This window comes from Capricornis sumatraensis, chromosome 19 (assembly GCF_032405125.1).
Source record: "Capricornis sumatraensis isolate serow.1 chromosome 19, serow.2, whole genome shotgun sequence".
In the NCBI taxonomy this organism is placed as follows: Eukaryota; Metazoa; Chordata; class Mammalia; order Artiodactyla; family Bovidae; genus Capricornis; species Capricornis sumatraensis.
This window is the reverse complement of record NC_091087.1, coordinates 42,352,176-42,370,169: the sequence shown is the minus strand read 5'-3', so window position 1 is coordinate 42,370,169 and position 17,994 is coordinate 42,352,176. Positions and strand designations below refer to the sequence as shown.

At 43.2% G+C, this 17,994-nt stretch overlaps 1 protein-coding gene across 3 annotated transcripts in view; it reads left to right on the top strand.

Annotated features, from left to right (window-relative positions):
• Window positions 1–17,336, top strand: part of STXBP6 (syntaxin binding protein 6) — a 190,172-nt gene extending 172,836 nt beyond the window's left edge. For 2 of the 3 annotated variants that reach the window (XM_068991464.1, XM_068991462.1), the window contains 2 exons: window positions 11,225–11,382; window positions 17,217–17,336. In XM_068991464.1, the coding sequence (XP_068847565.1) occupies window positions 11,225–11,382; window positions 17,217–17,240 (182 nt within the window). In that variant the 3' untranslated portion in view covers window positions 17,241–17,336. The remainder of the gene's footprint in view (window positions 1–11,224; window positions 11,383–17,216) is intronic. The other variant, XM_068991463.1, reaches the window with a different exon arrangement.
• The last annotated feature ends 658 nt before the right edge of the window (window positions 17,337–17,994 follow it).

Below are 17,994 nucleotides of genomic sequence, written 5' to 3'. Positions count from 1 at the left end.
TGGTGAATTTCTTTACATATCCTGAGTTTTAAGTGTTTAAAGGACATGAATAAAATCCTTAATGTTTAACTCTTGCTGTTGAAAATATTGGGACAGTGAATTGAAAGGAGGGTATGAACTCATATCTTTTATAGGACAGGGAGGGGCCACTGGGCTTTCTCCTGAGTCGTTAGTACACTCCTGTGACCTGGGAACAAGCTGAGGTTCCACTGAACTACTTCAACATTGCCAGCAGAAGAGAATTGCCTGATAGAATGGTCCATTCTTCTCCCTTTGATAGTGCCAGCAGTAGATAACTCCAAGGTCTCCTTCAAGTAGACTTTTGAGTTTATGGGTTTACAAAGTATTCCTGAGTGCTGAGTCCATTTTTCTTTGTCATCCAGCTGCAGGAAACAAACAAGTTTCATGGTCCCTGAAATTAGCCACCAACTTAAGACAAAAGATAATTCTGGAACTGCCACTCAGCATGCTATATCTGTTCTGCTGCCTCTATAAACCAAGCCTTTTCAATGTAATTATATGACTTGTACAACTATTGCTAAATTGATGAAGACAGCCTGGACTTACTTATTTTTTCCTCCTTTAACTTAGGAATCCGTATACTTTGTTGCAGCGTTTCCCAAAACAGATTCTGTAGAAATCCGCCCTACTAAAACAAACTATGCAAAAGGACCCTGTAAGTAAATATGCTGGGGAATTCTGCTAGCAGATCTTTCCTGCTGCCACCACCACCTCCTTTTGATTAACAACTTAACATTAGCATATTAAACGTTTTCCAAAGTTCTGCAATAAAGGAACCAGATCAGCATTTCATAAAGTCATTCACGGCCCACTGTGTTTTCAGAGCTTTGAGGTCAACCCTCAGCTTCTATGTATTCAACTTTTTTAGTGTCCATATATGAGTGAAATCATGCAGGTTTTTTCCTTTCTGTGTCTTGCTTCCACAGGCAGGGAGGTGGGGGAACGGGGAAGGTGTTGGTCCAAAGGTACAAAGTTGAAGTTATGTAGGATGAATAAGTCTAGAGATCTAACGCATAGTATGAGGACTTAGATGAATACTGGAAGTTTGCTGGAGGAGTGACTTCAGGTGTTCTCACCACAACAAAAATAAAAAAGGAAAAAAAGGTACCTATGTGAGGAGATGTCTATGTTAATTAACTTCACTGCAGTTACCATCTCACTGTGTGTATGTATGTCAAATCATCACGTTGTACACCTTAAATATGTACAGTTTTTATTTTTAAAAATGATTTTTACCAATGAGCTTTGAGGTCAAGGTCTGGGTGATCTTGAGCAAGCTATCTCCCCTTCCTGAGCACTTAATTGTAAAGTAGGGTAAAAATATAGTTCTGTACATGCACACAGCACGTAACCATTCAGTGAACTGTAGCAGTTTCTGCAACTGGCTGATGTTCACACTGCCTCAGTGTCCAGCATGGGTTAACAACTGTTCCTTTTGGAAAGTTGCTATGATGGATCATAACCTGGCTTTGTAATAAGATTTATCTGATGAGTCACTAATACCACACAAGTATGAATGAAATGTAACAGTTTGGAAGAATCTCCCATCTCAGAGGGGGAGCCTAGAGGCTGTTCAACATTGAGATGCAGCTACGCGATTAATATTGATTAGTCGGTGTACTGTAGAAAGAACTTGGGAACTTGGTAATTTACCCAAGCTCTCAGGTAATTAATGGAGTCTGTGAATTAAGAACCAACTTGTTTTACTAGGTAGGACTTTGCATTTAATCACTCTGCAGATGTTAATATCATTATTATTTACATTGCTGTTCATTTATGAAATGTGTAATACAAGTCACAGTCAGCCAAACCTCCTTGGAAATACCACTGAATTATGGAAATTGAGGTTCCTACTCATCTCAGGAAGGAGAATGGTATGTACATGGTTCAGAGCAACTTTAGCACTGAGAAGGAACCCTGCCTTCCAGGAACCAAGCTTCCATATGACTTTTCTTGTCTTTTGTTTATATGGTAAAAGATAGAGTTCTCGTGGTAGAGATGCTGAGCAATGAAGATTGGAAGTAAAAAAGGGAAAGAAAAAGCATCCGATGAATCCTACAGATTGGTATCTAAAAAAATTAATTTGAATGTCACTAATACTGGACCAGACTTAAATGAACCTTAAAAATATTTTGATCAAAAAAATTAATACTGTAGACAAGAATAGACTAGAAGGACTATTTACTCAAGGAATAAATTATTGTTGGATACTTTGATTATACAATAAGAAGGTTATTAATGTTCCTGGCCTATTAACAGTTTCATATACTTGAGCTCCCTGCCGTTATTTTATCTTATTAAAACCCAAATCCATTTTTTTTTTCACAATTAGTTCTCCTTTCAGTTAGCTTGGATAAGTGGGGCTTTCTTGTACAGTTATTCTTCAGTGGTTAGATTGATTATAGAATACAAACAGTCCATGCAAAATTATTATCAGATTTCAGTCTTAAAAGAGTGTCCTGGGATGACGATGTTTCCTCAGCTCTGAGTATAGATTGCCATAGGTTTATCAATCATTTATTTTTGAGATGATTTTCCTGCTCTCTCCAAATAGGATGAGCATTTTATATTTCAAATATCTACATGTGTATTTGATGTAGGAAGTAGCTGATGAAAATTTTACTTAAATTACCTCTTTACTAGCTGTAGAATTAAGAGTTTTGATTACCAAAATACAACCTGAAGTCTAGAATGATATAAAGAAATTATAGTTGTTGGTGTGGTCTCTGTGCTTTAAAAAAACAAAACAAAACAAAACGAAAAACTTTCCTCCTCTCCTTTCTCTTCTGTTGTTGCTCTTCAATATACCATATTCTTTTTTCCCTCATTTTCCTATACATATAAGCTTCTTTTAATTGTGTTCAAACAGTAACTGAATATAATGTTAGCACTTTATCTCAAGTTACTTTCTGAGTAAAGTCTTCTCACTTAACATAAAAGATGCCCGCATATTTTTTTAAACCACGTATTGAGTGGAACTGATGTGAATGCAACGTCAGTGAAGACTGGTCTATGCTCTATTCTCAGAGAGTATAATTCAAAGAGTAGTTGACATTATTTGCAGAGGTTGACAGCCTTCTCTCACACTGCTTGCATAAATTTGGGTATTAATATGCTTCCTGCCTATTTAGAGAGAATTACTGTTCTATCTGCCTCAGGAGACTGTTTTATTTCCAGATTTAATTCAGCACAATATCATGGGCCCCAACTTTTGAGTTAAGCATCCTTCCAGCACACTTAGCTGCACACTGCAAGTATACAAAGATCCAAGTGTCTCCTAGGAGACTTGAGACACTTAGCCCCAAGATAACAGAGAAGGAGACATGCAAACAAATGGGTGGGACTGTGCAATTTTTCCAAAGTTCTAGGGAGCAAATGTGGTCTTATGGAGGTGGAGGGACAAACATCCATTGAGCACCTGCAGGTACTTTACATACATCTTCATTTCCACAACTGCCACATGAGGTAGATGTTATAGATGAGGAAACGTAAGATCAGAAAATGTAAATCACTCCCTGAAAGGCATTCTGCCAATCTGTCAACATAACAGTGCATGCACAGAGCATGCACTCAAATGAATAGTTTTCAACCCTGAATGAGTCTTTCAAGGAAGCAGTTTTCAGCATGCAACAAGATCCTCAAAAAACATGTATGTCCTTTAAACCAGCAGTTTAATCTCTAGGAATTATCAGATATGGACAAAGGTTGTGTGTGTGTATGTAAATGCAAGAAAGTACTGTAGCCTTATCTTAAAAAATAAAACTTTCCAAATAATTAGTGATACTGAACATCTTTACATGTGCCTGCTGACCATCTGTATGTCTTCTTTGGAAAAATGTCTATTCAGAACTTCTGCTCATTTTTAAATCAGAATGTTTGTTTTTTTATCATTATCAAGTTGTATGAGTTCTTGACATATTTTCTGTATTAACTTATCAGATATATGATTTGCAAACATCTTTTCCATTCAGTAAATTATCTTTGTGGGTTGTTTTTTTTTATGATTTCCTTTGCTGTGCAGAAGCTTTTGGGTTTGATGTAGTCCCATTTAATTTTGCTTGTTTCCATTGCCTGAGGAGACATATCCAAAAAGATACTGCTAAGACCAATGTTAAAGAACATACTATGTTTTCTTCTAGGTGTTTTATGTTTCAGGTCTTACATTCAAGTCTAATCCATTTTGAGTTGATTTTTGTTTGTGGTATAATATAGTGGCCTAGTTTCAGTTTTTCGCATGTGGCTGTCTGGTTTTCCCAGCACCATTTTTATGAAGAGACTGTCATTCTCTGTTGCATGTTCTTTGTTGTATAATAAGTTGTTCATGTATGTATGGATTTGTTTCTGGGCTCCCAGCTTCCTTCCAATGATCTGTATGTCTGTTTTCCTACCAATACCACACTGTTCAATTACTATAGCTTTGCAGTATAATTTTAAATTGGGGACCGGGATACCCCCAGCTTTGTTCTTTGTTTTTAGAATTTCTTTGGCCATCTGGGGTCTTTTGTGGTTCCATACAAACTTCAGAATTTTTTTTGTTCTGTTTGTGCGAAAAATGCCATTGGGCTTGCATTTAACCTGTAAATTCCTCTAGGTAACGGCTTTTTCAACAGTGCAATTCTTCCAGTCTATGAGCATGGAGTATCTTTCCTTGTCTTTGTGTCTTCAGCTTCTTTTGAAAGGGTCTTCCAGTTTTCGATGTCTAGATCTTGTACTGCCTTTGTTAATCTTATTCTGAGGTATTTTATTCTTTCTGTTGCAATGGTAAATGGTAAGTGGGCTTGTTTTTCTTAATTCTACTAGTTGTTTAGGAAAATTTAAATTAAAATCACAGTGAGATATCTCATGCCCATTAGAATGGGTTATTTTCAAAGAGGTGAGAAGTAAGTGTTAGAGGTGTGAAGAAAAGGAGCTCTTTATGCATTGTTGTTGTATGTAAATTGGTGTAGTCACTATGGAAAACAATATGGAGAATTCTCAAAAAATTAAGAATAAACCACCATATGATCCAGCTATTCCATTTCTGGCTACTTATCTGAAGAATATGCAAACACTAATTCAGAAAGATATATGCACTCCTATGTTCACTGCAGAATTATTTATAAAGCCAGGACATGGTGAATAAATGGATAAAAAAGATATGGGGTGTGTGTGTGTAGACAATGGAACTCAGCTATAAAAAAATGAAATCTTGCCGTTTGTGACAACACAGATGGGCCTTGAAGGTGTTCCACTAAGTAAAATAAGTCAGGGAAATACAGATACAATATAATTTCACTCCTATGTGGAATATTTAAGTTAAAAAAATTTTGTTAATAAATGAACAAACCAAAATGAAAACAAAGAACAGAGTAGTGGTTACCAGTGAGGACGGTGAAATGGATAAAGGGGGTCATCTGTATGGTGACAGATGGGAAGTAAACTTTTGATGATGAGCACACTGCCCTGTATACTGAAGTTGAAATATAATAGTGTGCATGTGAACCATGAATAAATACGTAAGGAGGGAAGGAAAGAAAGAGCAAAAACACTTTAAGACATGTACTCACTATCAAAAAGGGAAACAATTGTTAGGAAACAGTTGTTTCCTAACACTGTTGAAAGGGAAACAACAGTGTTAGGTAGCCATTACAAATAGTATTTTCAAAGAATTTTTTATGACATGGGAAAGTATGCACAATAGGATATAGTACTAAACATACAGTACGGTCTCAACCCTGGCTTAGAAAGATCTATACAGAAAAATTACCAGAACAAAATGTACTATAAATGTAAATGTGGTTATCGCTAAAGCACTGAATATTACACAGTTTTATTGCCTTTTTATAGTAATATGTATTCTAAATTTTCTGTAGTTTTTTTTTTTAGCTTATAATAATAAGATGTTTTCTTTTGTATTGTGGATTTAAGAAATGCTTTAGGAACTGCTCCACTGAAGTCTCCATTCCATACAGTTAATGCAGACTGTATTACTAACCTCAGATACAGGAACATTCCCATGGAGAGGCCAGTATAACAGTAAGTCAGAGAACTGGCTCTGGAGCTGGGCTTCCTGGGTGCAAAACCTAGCTCTGCTCCTCACTTACTGTGTGATCCTTGGCGCATTGCTCACCCTCTCTGTGTCCACTGGTGCTCCCATCTATAAAAATAGGATCAATAATGTGCCATCATGTAAGGTTGTTGTGAGGAACAGATTTTAGTAAGTGCGTAGAGCATAGTAAGTATTCAGTCAACTGTTACTTTTGCATTGGATTTAAAAGCTGTTGCTATTTTTATACCTTATAGTTGTTTATTTTAAAGCTGGCAACCCACTCCAGTGTTCTTGCCTGGAGAATCCCAGGGACGGGGGAGCCTGGTGGGCTGCCGTCTATGGGGTCGCACAGAGTTGGACATGACTGAAGGGACTTAGCAGCAGCAGCAGCAGCAACATATTTTTTAATATAAACTCTCTCTTTACTATAGCAGAAGCATTCCCCTTTTTGCATTTTGTTGTTGACTTAATTCACTGAACTCTTGACAGCATCTCTAGCTGCATTAGACACAGACTAAATCCTTAGTCATTTGGCAAGTTTAGGATTTTAGGATCTAGTTAGATCATGTAACAGCATCAATTATGTGTCCAAGCTTCTGCTAAGCCGTGGAGAAATCATTAGAAGGGTGATATATTTTCCCTGCTCTAAGTCAGCCAACATTTCTTAGTGTCTCCTGTATTCTGTGAAAGGACTTCCCTGGTGGCTCAGACAGTAAAGCATCTGTCTACAATGCGGGAGACCCGGGTTCGATCCCTGGGTTGGGAAGATCCTCTGGAGAAGGAAATGGCAATCCACTCCAGTACTATTGCCTGGAAAATCCCATGGACAGAGGAGCCTGGTAGGCTACAGGCCATGGGGTCGCAAAGAGTCAGACACGACTGAGTGACTTCATTTACACTTTACACTTTATATTCTGTAAATACAGAAGTGAGAAAGGCCCCTGCTTCAAGGAGATCACAGTAGATACCCAACAATTACATGCATTATAAGAAATGCACCATTTGAAATAGACACAGTCTTATAATGTGTATTCTGGGGGCAACAATGATTTAGGATGGGCTAAACATGACACGCTTTCCTATGAAAGAGCTCTGAAGTATATTGAAGCACATAGAAGTAAGTGGGAAGGCTAAGATGAGAAGCAGCAGTAGCAGTAAGCACGAAAGCGTACAGGTAAAAGACGCATCATACTATGAAAATTTAGGCAACTTGGCAAAGCATGGGATTGGGGATTGCTAGATAGGGGAAAAAATTTGAGATTCTAAGAGATGAGCTGAAAGAGATTGGCAGGGGAGAGGTCTCATTTATATCTTGAAATCAGTGAGAAGATGGTAACAAATTTGCCTTTTTAAAAGTTTTCAGTAAAAATGTATGGAAGATGGATCCAAAAAGGTGTGGGGTTACCTAAGGAGAGAAGGCTGTTGCTGTAATTCCGAAGGCAAGAGGGACTGGATCAGTATACAGAGATAAGGAAGATAGCAAAGAGGGCAGAGAGTAGCAAGCTGGACAGCAAATGACCTTTAGCTGTGTGTGGTAAAAGCAAGGGAGAAATCCGGACTCAACTCCCAGATTTCTGATTTGAGGAGTCAGTGGGGTAACTGACTGAGCAGGGGACCCCAAAGGGAAAACAGGTGTGATAATGGGGTCAGGTGTAGACATACTAAATTCAAGACTGCTTTGGGTGACTCATCTGGAGTTGCCTGGTAAGAAAACATGGATCTGGAGTCTCAGCAGCATAACCTAGGGAAAAAAAAAAAACAGAAATTTGGTCATTGAAGCTGTGAGCTGAGTCAGCTGTGAGCTGACTCTCCCAGGGAGAGTCTGCAGAAAGAGCAAGAGTAGAGGGCCAGGGACAGAACCCTGGGGTGATAGCATTCACAAGTCCTCAGAGAGAAGAGAGGAAGACAGCAGGAGGAGGAAGGTTCAAGATGTAGGGTATGATCAGCAGGGTCAAAGGGCGCCCTAGGGGGATTGATAATCCAGCCCGGAAGTCACTGCATCTACAGGTGAAGAAATGAGGTGGAAGAACTGCCCATGACTGTACTTGACCAGTCACCTAAGGAGGTTAGAGACAGTTCCCAGGAAGTTGAGAGTGGAATTGACTTGAAGCTAGAGAAAGGCAATGGGGCTTCACCAAGCCTGCAATATGGGTAGAATTGAAGCCAGGAGAGGACATTTCAGCAGGGGTGATGAGACTTTTCAGTCCATCCTCGTGGCTGAAAATAACTGAAGGTGGATTTATGTATTGATAGTGGTCAGCAGTGTCATCACTGAATAATGAAGACAGCATTTGGTTCTCTTTTAGTTATAACACCTGCTGGTTAAACAGTATCATATAAAACTGGGTGCAGTACTGACCTGATATCTTGTACAAAGTTAAGGAAGTTGCGACAGGAATGCACTGTGGCTTCTGCAGAGCAGATTCATTCACGGAGAGTCTAACTGAGGGCATCATGAGGGTCAGTTTGATGGGAAAAAAACTATCCAGTATGGTTATATGCCCTCTTAAATTTTTGGTGCCTAGTGTAATTCGCTCAATTGTGTCCAACTCTTTGCGACCCCATGGACTGTAGCCTGTCAGGCTCCTATCTATGTCCATGGAATTCTCCAGGCCAAAATACTGGAATGGGTTGCCATTCCCTTCTCCAGGGGATTTACTCAAGCCAGGGACTGAACCTGGTTCTCCTGAATTACAAGCAGATTCTTTACCATCTGAGCCACCAGGGAAGCCCCCTACCAAATTTTTGGTAGCTAATTCTAAAAGTCCCTTTGGTTTAATGTAGCTGTTCCTGGCTATGCCCTACCCCATCTTTTCTCTAGCTTCTGGTTGCTGAGCTGTGGGCATGCAGAAGGAAGAAGGAAGGGAAGAAGACTTTCTTGTGCCCCCTTCCCCACCCCTCTGCACCTTCAGTTCTTTTTCCATCTTCTCATTCCATCTCTTTGGCCTGTTCTTGCTAGGGAGCACTTGGCTTGCAATGCAGCTCAGGTGATAACTCTTCATTTACCAAAAAGAATATCTTTATGGCAGAAACAGTCAGGTGTTACCTTGGGAAATAACTTGTCACAACCTATCTATGCTGGTCTGTTCACAACTCGGTCACAGTGATGGTTTTCTGTGACTGATGCCATACCTGCAAAGAGGAAGGTATAGGATAAGGAAAAGTTATTGGGAAACCAGGTTCTAGGGCTCGTTATGTCACTTCCCTGGTGATTTGATCTCATGGAAGTCACCGAACCTCACCTAGCCTCAGCCTTCTCAGTAAGATTTTTGTGACAATCAAATGAGATAATGTTCGTAAAGATGTGTTCTGATTGCAAAATACTGTTCAGCTATTAAGCAGTGGTGAAAGTGTTAGTCACTCAGTTCTGTCTGACTCTCTCTGACCCCATGGACTATAGCCCGCCAGGCTTCTCTGTCCGTGGAGTTCTCCAGACAAGAATAATGGAGTGGGTTGCCATTGCCTTCTCCAGGGGATCTTCTGACCCAGGAATCGAACCCAGGTCTCACGCAGTTGCAGGCATTACCATCTGAGCCACCAGGGAAGCCCAGGGCTATAATCATAACCATGATATGAAAGCAAAGGGGAACCAGATTTCTCCTCTTAAATATGTTCTGAAGACCTCAGCCTTCCATTCCAACCCAGTATTTAACCAGTTTCTCCAGAGCCACATCTCTTCTGTTCCCTACTAATCTGTGCTGACGTATCTTGGCTCCTGTGGTGGGTGATGCATCTGAGTAGCAGTAAGTTAACTCCATTCTCCTCCCCTTAGTGCATGGTGGAAGCCCTTGAAATCCACCCCTAAAGAAGAAAAATGGAAAACAATTTACAAAGTGCTTCCTGTGGGTCAGGCACTTTCTTTGCCTGAGATCCTTTTCCACAAACCACAGGCCGTTCCCACAGAGGAGAAATTAGGAAGCCTTTGCAGTTGAGACCCATGGAAATTGCATTTCTATTAAAAGCTGTCTGTGGCTCAATGTATCCATTCCAGATACAAAGTTAAATGATGTAATAAACTTATTCAAAGACATAAAGCTATTACATAAAATGCCATTTAAATATCTTCTACTCGGTGTTAACAAAATACAGCTATAAATCTCCTTTGGTTGTAATTTTGCAAGTTGCTCGGTCTCAGAGGGTTACGCATCTGCTGGTTCTTCACTGCTGAATTCTCTTTTCTAGTCCTGGTACGTGGGATGTCAGGGATGCATAACCATCTGAAATGTGATGATGTTTTCAACTTTCTCGGTGTCATCGCTCATGAGTCTGGGAGTGCTGAGTCCCTTCTAGGGCAGGTTGCCCTCAGTTTTCTACCTGCAGGCTCTGCGCAGGGCTGAGGGCCCCGTATTTCATATACTTGAGATTAGAGGCAAAGAGGACCGACCAACCAACCAGGCCATGGCTTGGGATTCAAGGTTAGGAACTGACATACCTCCTGTGAACTCTGATCCACAGCTTCTTGCATGGGGCCGTACATTTAGGGAGGAAGCGGTAGAACAGAAGGGAAAGTTGAAAGGAACACAGAGCATCGTATCTAGGGACATTCAGGATCCCCAGTTTTCCTGTGGTGATTCACTTAAACCCAGCTCAAGAGGAAATGCTCATACGATCTAGATATGTCTCACTGAACTTGCCTCATTCTCTGAACTTGTTAGAATTTCCATCAGTTCCTAAATCCAGAGGGACCCCATCCTTCTGAGCCCCACCAGACAGAATAGAATGGAAATGAGTGCTATCAGCATCAGCGTGCAGAGAAGCCTTCAGCACTTGCCCAGGTCCTGCAGGCAGTGGGTATTCTTCCTCCAAGCGCATCGGTCAGTCCGAGTCAGAAGGAAAGCCGACTCGTTTCATAGACCCCCCAAGCCTTTCCAGAGTCTGACCCACCTTGCTTGCTTCCCAGGTGGCACTAGTGGTAAAGAACCCGCCTGCCAATGCAGGAGACGGAAGAGACTCGGGTTCGATGCCTGGGTCGGGAAGATCCCCTGGAGGAGGGCGTGGCCACCCACTCCAGCGTTCTTGCCTGGAGAGTCCCATGGACCGAGGAGCCTGACGGGCTACACATGGGGTTGCAAAGAGTTGGACACAACTGAAGTCACTTAGCAGCACCCGCGGAGGGGATACTGTCATTGCAGGTCAGCCAAGTTAGTTTCTGATGCTTTTGCTGTCCTCTTTCAGGAAACAGCATCCTCCATTCAGCAGCTGACAGCGTGACCAGCGCAGTACAGAAAGCGAGCCAGGCCTTGAACGAGCGCGGGGAGCGGTTAGGCCGTGCAGAAGAGAAGACAGAGGACTTGAGGAACAGCGCCCAGCAGTTTGCGGAAACTGCACACAAGGTGGGTCTCTCCGCACAGCGGAGCACTCAGCTCTGGGCGGTCAGGGAGCTTCGGGGCCCAAAACTTTCTATCAATATGTTTGCCATGCTGCTGCTACTGCTGCTAAGTCACTTCAGTCGTGTCCAACTCTGTGCGACCCCATAGACAGCAGCCCACCAGGCTCCTATGTCCCTGGGATTCTCGAGGCGAGAATACTGGAGTGGGTTGCCATTTCCTTCTCCAGTGGTTGCCATGATGAGGTACAAAACTGAGCCTTTTTTCTTTTTGTGTCCCTGTGTATAATTCCCTTCTGCTACTTCATAAGTTGTGTGTGCGGTGGAAGAGTTCTTTGACGTATTTGGTTATCTCCTTTCTCCTGGCTTCATCCCTGACTCTGACCCCATATCTTTGGGAACTGTGGACCATCTTTAGGTCCTACCCAGAAGTTTAAGGCTCTAGTTTCAGGGAACAGGATGTAGGTGGGGGTCTCAGAATATCCCTCCTCTGTTGGCCAGGGCTTGAAAGAGGACTGTGGGCTCTTGTGCTTACTTTTCCATGCTGTTCCTTTCTGGTCAGAAGCCTAGCATCCTGTGTTCTTATCTCTCTACCATATAAAAAGCAAACTCTAGTCCCAGGGCACCTCAGGGCTGGTGTCCCCTGCAGAGAGGCCTTGGACCTCTAAGGCTGACTGATACAGAGCTGCCTGCAAAATTTCCACCTGCCTCTGGGTGCAGAGAATGGCCTTTCACACATACCTCAGGTATACACATTCACACACGCACTGAAAATGATGCGCCTTTCAGAAAGGGAAGTTGTTATTGGCAGCCAGCTATCTAAGGCAGTCACAAACGACGGGAAAGAGAGGCCCTGTTGGTCAGGTGATAAAGAGGATTTATTACTGTTCTTGTGCTTTGGATCAAAGGGCAGTTCTTTTCTGGCTGGTGATTTGAATTTGGGTTTCCAGAAACGTCTGCTGATAATGGTTAGCGTGTCAGAGACATGATCTGGCCTTTCAAGATAGGCTTTTCAGGTGACCTTTAGGGGAAGAAAAAAATGCATTTGCTTCAAAGGAAAAGCCCACTTTTGCTGAGAAAACAGAAATGGACAACCTGAAAGTAACAGGAACCATCTTCCCAGCTGAGCTGGGGTGGCCTCTTCCCAAAGCTTAAGCCCAGGCTCCACCGTGGATCCAGATCCGTGTGGCTGCATCTTGCCTTCCCTTGTACCCCTTTTCAACAGACCTGTCTTGTGGTTTCACGACAGCGTCTTACTGTACTGCACCCCTGCTGGGGGCCAGAGCCTGGTTTGCCACGACTGTCACAGAGGGAACGAGCTCAGAATTATGGTTCCCTTCACCCCTTCTGCAGCCTTCATAATAGAGAAATAATGATGGAGTGGAGAAGCTAGAATTTCCCCCCCCCCCCCCAACTGCATTTATAGCAACAGCAACTGTAGTGATTTAAGGGAGGGAAGGGCAGTGAAAGTCTGGGGAAACACGTAAACAGTGTTGATTTCAAGGCTAAAGGGAAGTATTTTTTAATTGTCTTCAACTGTGGGAAGGGGGTGATATTGTAGCACTTCTCTCTTGTGTCTTGTCCTACAGAAAAGAACACTCAGTAGTGCACTGATACCATTCTGCTAAAACAAGAGTTAAGGTTACTGATTAGACAATGAACCAGGTTACCAAGGAAGTCTGTGAAATCACTCTTCCTGATGCAGAGTAGACAATACTCTGCATGTCAGTACCCACCTCAGAGAAGGTCGTGCAGACCTGGCGTTGGATTAGCTAAGCAGATGGCCAGAATTCTTGGCCCTGCTCACCGGGTTTCCCTGATGATACTGTGGCCAAGTGTGCTAGGTGGTTGGGAAGGCAGTATGGTATGTAGTTAACATCTGCTGTTTGATTTACCACCTCAGTGACCTTGGGCAAGGGCTTAATTTCTCTAAACCCGTGTTTCCTCATCAGTAAGGACTTCTACCTAAAAATAGTGCCTTTCTCCTGAAGTGTTGAGAGAATTGAATGCATTCAAACCTATAAATCGGTTAGCACAGTACCTGGTGCATGTAAATCTTAACTGATATTAATTGTAATTGTTTCCATAAGAAATGGTTTCTGCTGAGCCTGCTCTAATCCATTGTCGCATGATGAACACTGGCAGGGGGGGTTGGAGAAATGTGACTGAGGACCCCAGCACAGGGATGGGGAGGGACTGGTGGTGAAGATCTGTGCCCTCCAGTGTGGGGTGGGAGGGCCTCCTGCTGAATGCAATGCCAACACTTTCTAAACCCAGAGCAGCCCTTAAGAAGGGGACCTGTCAGAACAGAAACTGATTAGGCCACCAAAGGCACAGGGGTCTCTGGTTTTGACCACTGGGAGGATTGGCGCCAGCTAGTTACCTACTTCCATGGAGAAGACGCAGGAGGGGAGCAGTCTCCACTTACTTTGGTTTCCCCTTCTGTGAGTGGCGTAAGGGTGGGGGCACCGCTAGTGTCTGTTAGTGTGCTTGAGGGAGTGTGAGAGACACTATGATAACCAGACTTGCAGTTTTCTAAAACTGGGGATGTGCGCTGATGAATCACCGGCATTGGCAGTATTCCTAACGAGGAGGTTGACCTCTTTAGATAAGGTGTGGCTATTTTCCCAGGGACTAGGACTCCTGATTTGTCCCATGGCATAGGCTGACCATGAAGATGTCATTTTGCTGGCCGAGCCTCTGCCAGGCCTGCTGGTGAGGAGAGTTCAGGAGTGGAACCCAGGCCTTCCACACCCCAAACGTGGCTGTGTTGACTCAGAAAGTATGGGCTGTGTTTAGCAGTCAGGACACAGTGCTCATGTCAGAGCCCTGACAAGAAGGGCAGTTCTGGGTGAGCATTGCTCTGGGCTCCCTGGTTGAACAAGGACATGCCACCTCGGCTGGAGAGGAGGCCACGCTTTCCGGGTGGATTGCAACAGAAGAGCATTTCTGGCTTTTTCAGCTTACCCAGGTACATTAGAGAGTGGATCACTTTTGCAGGACCCTGCCATCAAGATACGTGGGTGTTTGTCTCTTGTAGAGACGATGGAAATGCGTCTGCACCCCTCTCTTCCCCCAGCTCTGTTCAGCCTGGCTTGGGGAAGCGTGGTTCCTTCCTGAGCTATGAGCTTGGCACAGCCTCGGACCTTAGGAAAGTCCATTTCAGCCACAAAGCAGGCCTGGTCACTCTCCGCGACTTCAAAAAGCACAGCGGTGCAGTGTGTGCCGTGCTTTGATGCCTGCCTCGGCTGGTGAGTCAGCAGGCGAGAGCATTACCCACACCTAGGCATCCTCAGATGACATTTCCTGCAGGAAAGAACAGTGATCTGCCCTGTTCTGCACAAGCCCACATTTGTGGGGGAGCGAGTGGCAAGTGGCATTTCCCTCCCTGGCAGGGAATGACTGCCTCTGTCCCTACTCCAGTCATCTGCTCCCTGTGCATCTGAGCCAGGAGGGACCTCAGGAGTCCAGGCCTCTTAAAGAGTCCCCCTGTATGGGCTTCCCTGCTGGCTCAGATGGTAAAGAATCTGCCTGCAATACAGGACATCCGGGTTCAATCCCCAGGAGAAGGAAATGGCTACCCATTCCAGTATTCTTGCCTAGAGAATCCCATGGACAGAGGAGCCCGGCAGGCTACAGTTCATGGGATTGCAAAGAGTCGGACATGATTGAGGGACTAACACTTTGACTTTCTTTATGAGTAAGAATATTTTCTATTATTATTACTGTTATCATTATTATTTAGATGGAGTCATTTACACAGCTTGGAAAGAGAAAGCTTTCCATGAGATAAGAAAACAGAATATAGCAAAAGGAAATTTTTAACTTACCCTCTACATTAATTCATAAGCATTTGAGTTGGAGATATTTATAGACACAGGCTTCCCTTGTGGCTCAGCTGGTAAAGGATTCTCCTGAAATGCGGGAGACCTGGGTTCGATCCCCGGGTTGGAAAGATCCCCTGGAGAAAGGAAAGGCTACCTACTCCAGTATTCTGGCCTGGAGAATTCCGTGGACTGTATAGTTCATGGGGTCGCAAAGAGTTGAACACGACTGAGCAACTTCACTTTTCACTTTCATAGACACGAGGGAAACTGAGGGACAGAGCGCTTGTGACTTTAGAGCTAAAGGTCATAAACACATCTGTGCTTATGGAAAGCACCTGCCTTCCATATTCTAAAGTTTCTAACTCCCAGGAAATTAAAGAAAAAAACCAAAATGAGGTAGAATGGAAGTGATGCCACTTTATGCAGAAATATCTCAAATAGCAGAACGTGCAAACCAGCTGTATTTCTGTGAAACTGAGCTGGCACGCCCCACCTGGCTGGGGCTCCCCTTAGTGCCAACCCCAGCTGCATGAGAGAGGTGGGGGCTGGTTGAGTAGCAGCATGCTCACTGCTGAGGATGAATGACTGCGTAAATTGGCACAAGCCCAGTAGCTGAAGGTTAATAGCTCAGTGAACAACAAGACAGCAGCTCTGATCAAATATTTATGGTTAGTATTCATTATGCACAACACTTAACAGCTCTGTGTTGATTTGAATGATTCGCATTGCTAAATAATGTATTAAAACTAGAGACAGAGCAAGAAGTGGAGGCCTTACAGTGGAGGGGCTCTGAAGGTGGCTGGAGAGTGGGACGGATCAGAGGAAGAGTCCTGGATCTGCCATTGCTACCCACTGTATTTCCTGGACTATCAGCTCGTGGAGGTCAGGAGTTAGGAGCCACTGCCATCTTCTTGGCAAAAACCCACAGCACTTAGCACAGCAGTGGTGTCCGACTCTTTGAGATCCCATGGACTGTAGCTCGCCAGGCTCCTCTGTCCATGGGATACTCCAGGCAAGAATACTGCAGTGGGTTGCCATTCCCTTCTCCAGGGGATCGTTCCGATCCAGGGATCGAATGTGGGTCTCCCACATTGCAGGCAGATACTTTACCATCTGAGCCACCAGGAAAGCCCCCAGGTAGAGATTAATTTAACAATGTAACTACCTCCAGTCCAGCTCCAACCCCAGGGATTAATCCCTAATATCAAACTCTATAGACCCCCAAGGAATCACAATTCAGCTTCTACCCTGCCCCCTGCTTCACGTCAGTGTACCGGCTCCTTGGAAAGGATCTGGCTAAGGAAGGCAATGTCAGATTTAATTTTCTGTTTTGTACCTGCATACGTTTCCTTAAATACATCATCATGGGCTCCAGCTGGGCTTGGGAAACTATTTAACGATACAGTGGTATTTGGTGTTTCCATTTTTAAAGATCTAACATTTCAATGAACCACATTTTTCAAATACCAGAGGGGGCAGCAAGTCAAGGTTTGAATTTGATCTATTGTTCAGTCCTGGTTGGTTACGCAGTCTTAATTGTCAAGTGCCTCGAACCTGGTTGAACGGCCAGGATCTTACGTGGATTGTTGCAGATTGCTTCTCTACAGTTGGTGATTTGTCAGTAAATACTTGAAACTGAAGAGTGGTCTTCCCGGATAACTAGTAACCTGGAAGCCCAGACGCCTTTGTTGCTTTGCTAGGGTGGGTCACTCATTCTGCCTATACTTTGCCTCTTCCGTTTGCTCCTTCAGTGGCAGGAAGGAATGCCACAGAGCACCACCCTCCCTGGACACCTGCACCAACAAGCGTGCTGTAAAGGAGTGAAGCTGCAGTGCTCGGTGGACTGTGTCGGGAGTGTTGCACGTTTCCTTGGTGCCACTGCGAACAGGAGTGGTGATCTGCCGCAGCAAATAAAATATTGGTGCTGCCGCTCAGCGTGGATTTGGGAAAGAAGCAACCAGTGCACTCTCCCCACTGCTGATAACATCTCACATTTGCCCCTTTCTCTCCTTAGCTTGCCATGAAGCACAAATGTTGAGAAACTGCCTCTCCCAGAGACCTCTTAAGAGAAACTGAAGTTTGTTCAGCAGTTTTTACAAGAAACTCCGGACCTCCGCTTGCTTCTCCAGCCCCCAACCCCCACCAAATTATGGACATTTAGATTGTTTTTCCTTTTCAGATGTTACCATGAGAGAAAAGATGGTGTGTTTATATTAATACATTTCCCTGATAATCTTGCTAAGAAATGCTGCATAGTATCAGCTTCATTTTTTTTCTGACTGTGTGTATGCGTGTGTTCGTATGTGTGTTTTTTTTAAGGGTTGTTTTTTTTTTTTTGGGTAGTTTGAATATGAAATTTGGACCAAATGATATATTGAGCTAGGTCTAAACCGTATTTTTTTTTTTCCTGATATTAAGCAAGAAGACATTTTAATGTGATATCAGATGTTATTGTTCCCGGTTGGAAGTAAAAGTCAAGCAGGTTGGTTTCACTCAGGCTCTTAGCTACTCTTAATTTGAAGCCTAAGATTCTATATCCTGAGACATAAATCTGTACTATGGAAAACAATTGGATTTATCAGGAGAAACAGCAGTCTTTGATTTTTGCTTTTTGTGTGGTAATTTTCTGCATGAGCCATCACCAGCATTCAAAAAAACAAATAAGAATCACAGATAGAAATCTACTTTCTGAGCTACAGTTTAAATTCTCCCACTACTTGTTTCCAGGCTGATTGTTTAGAATTACCGTATGAATGATAAAAATTTGAGATTAAAGACCTAAGTAAAAGACT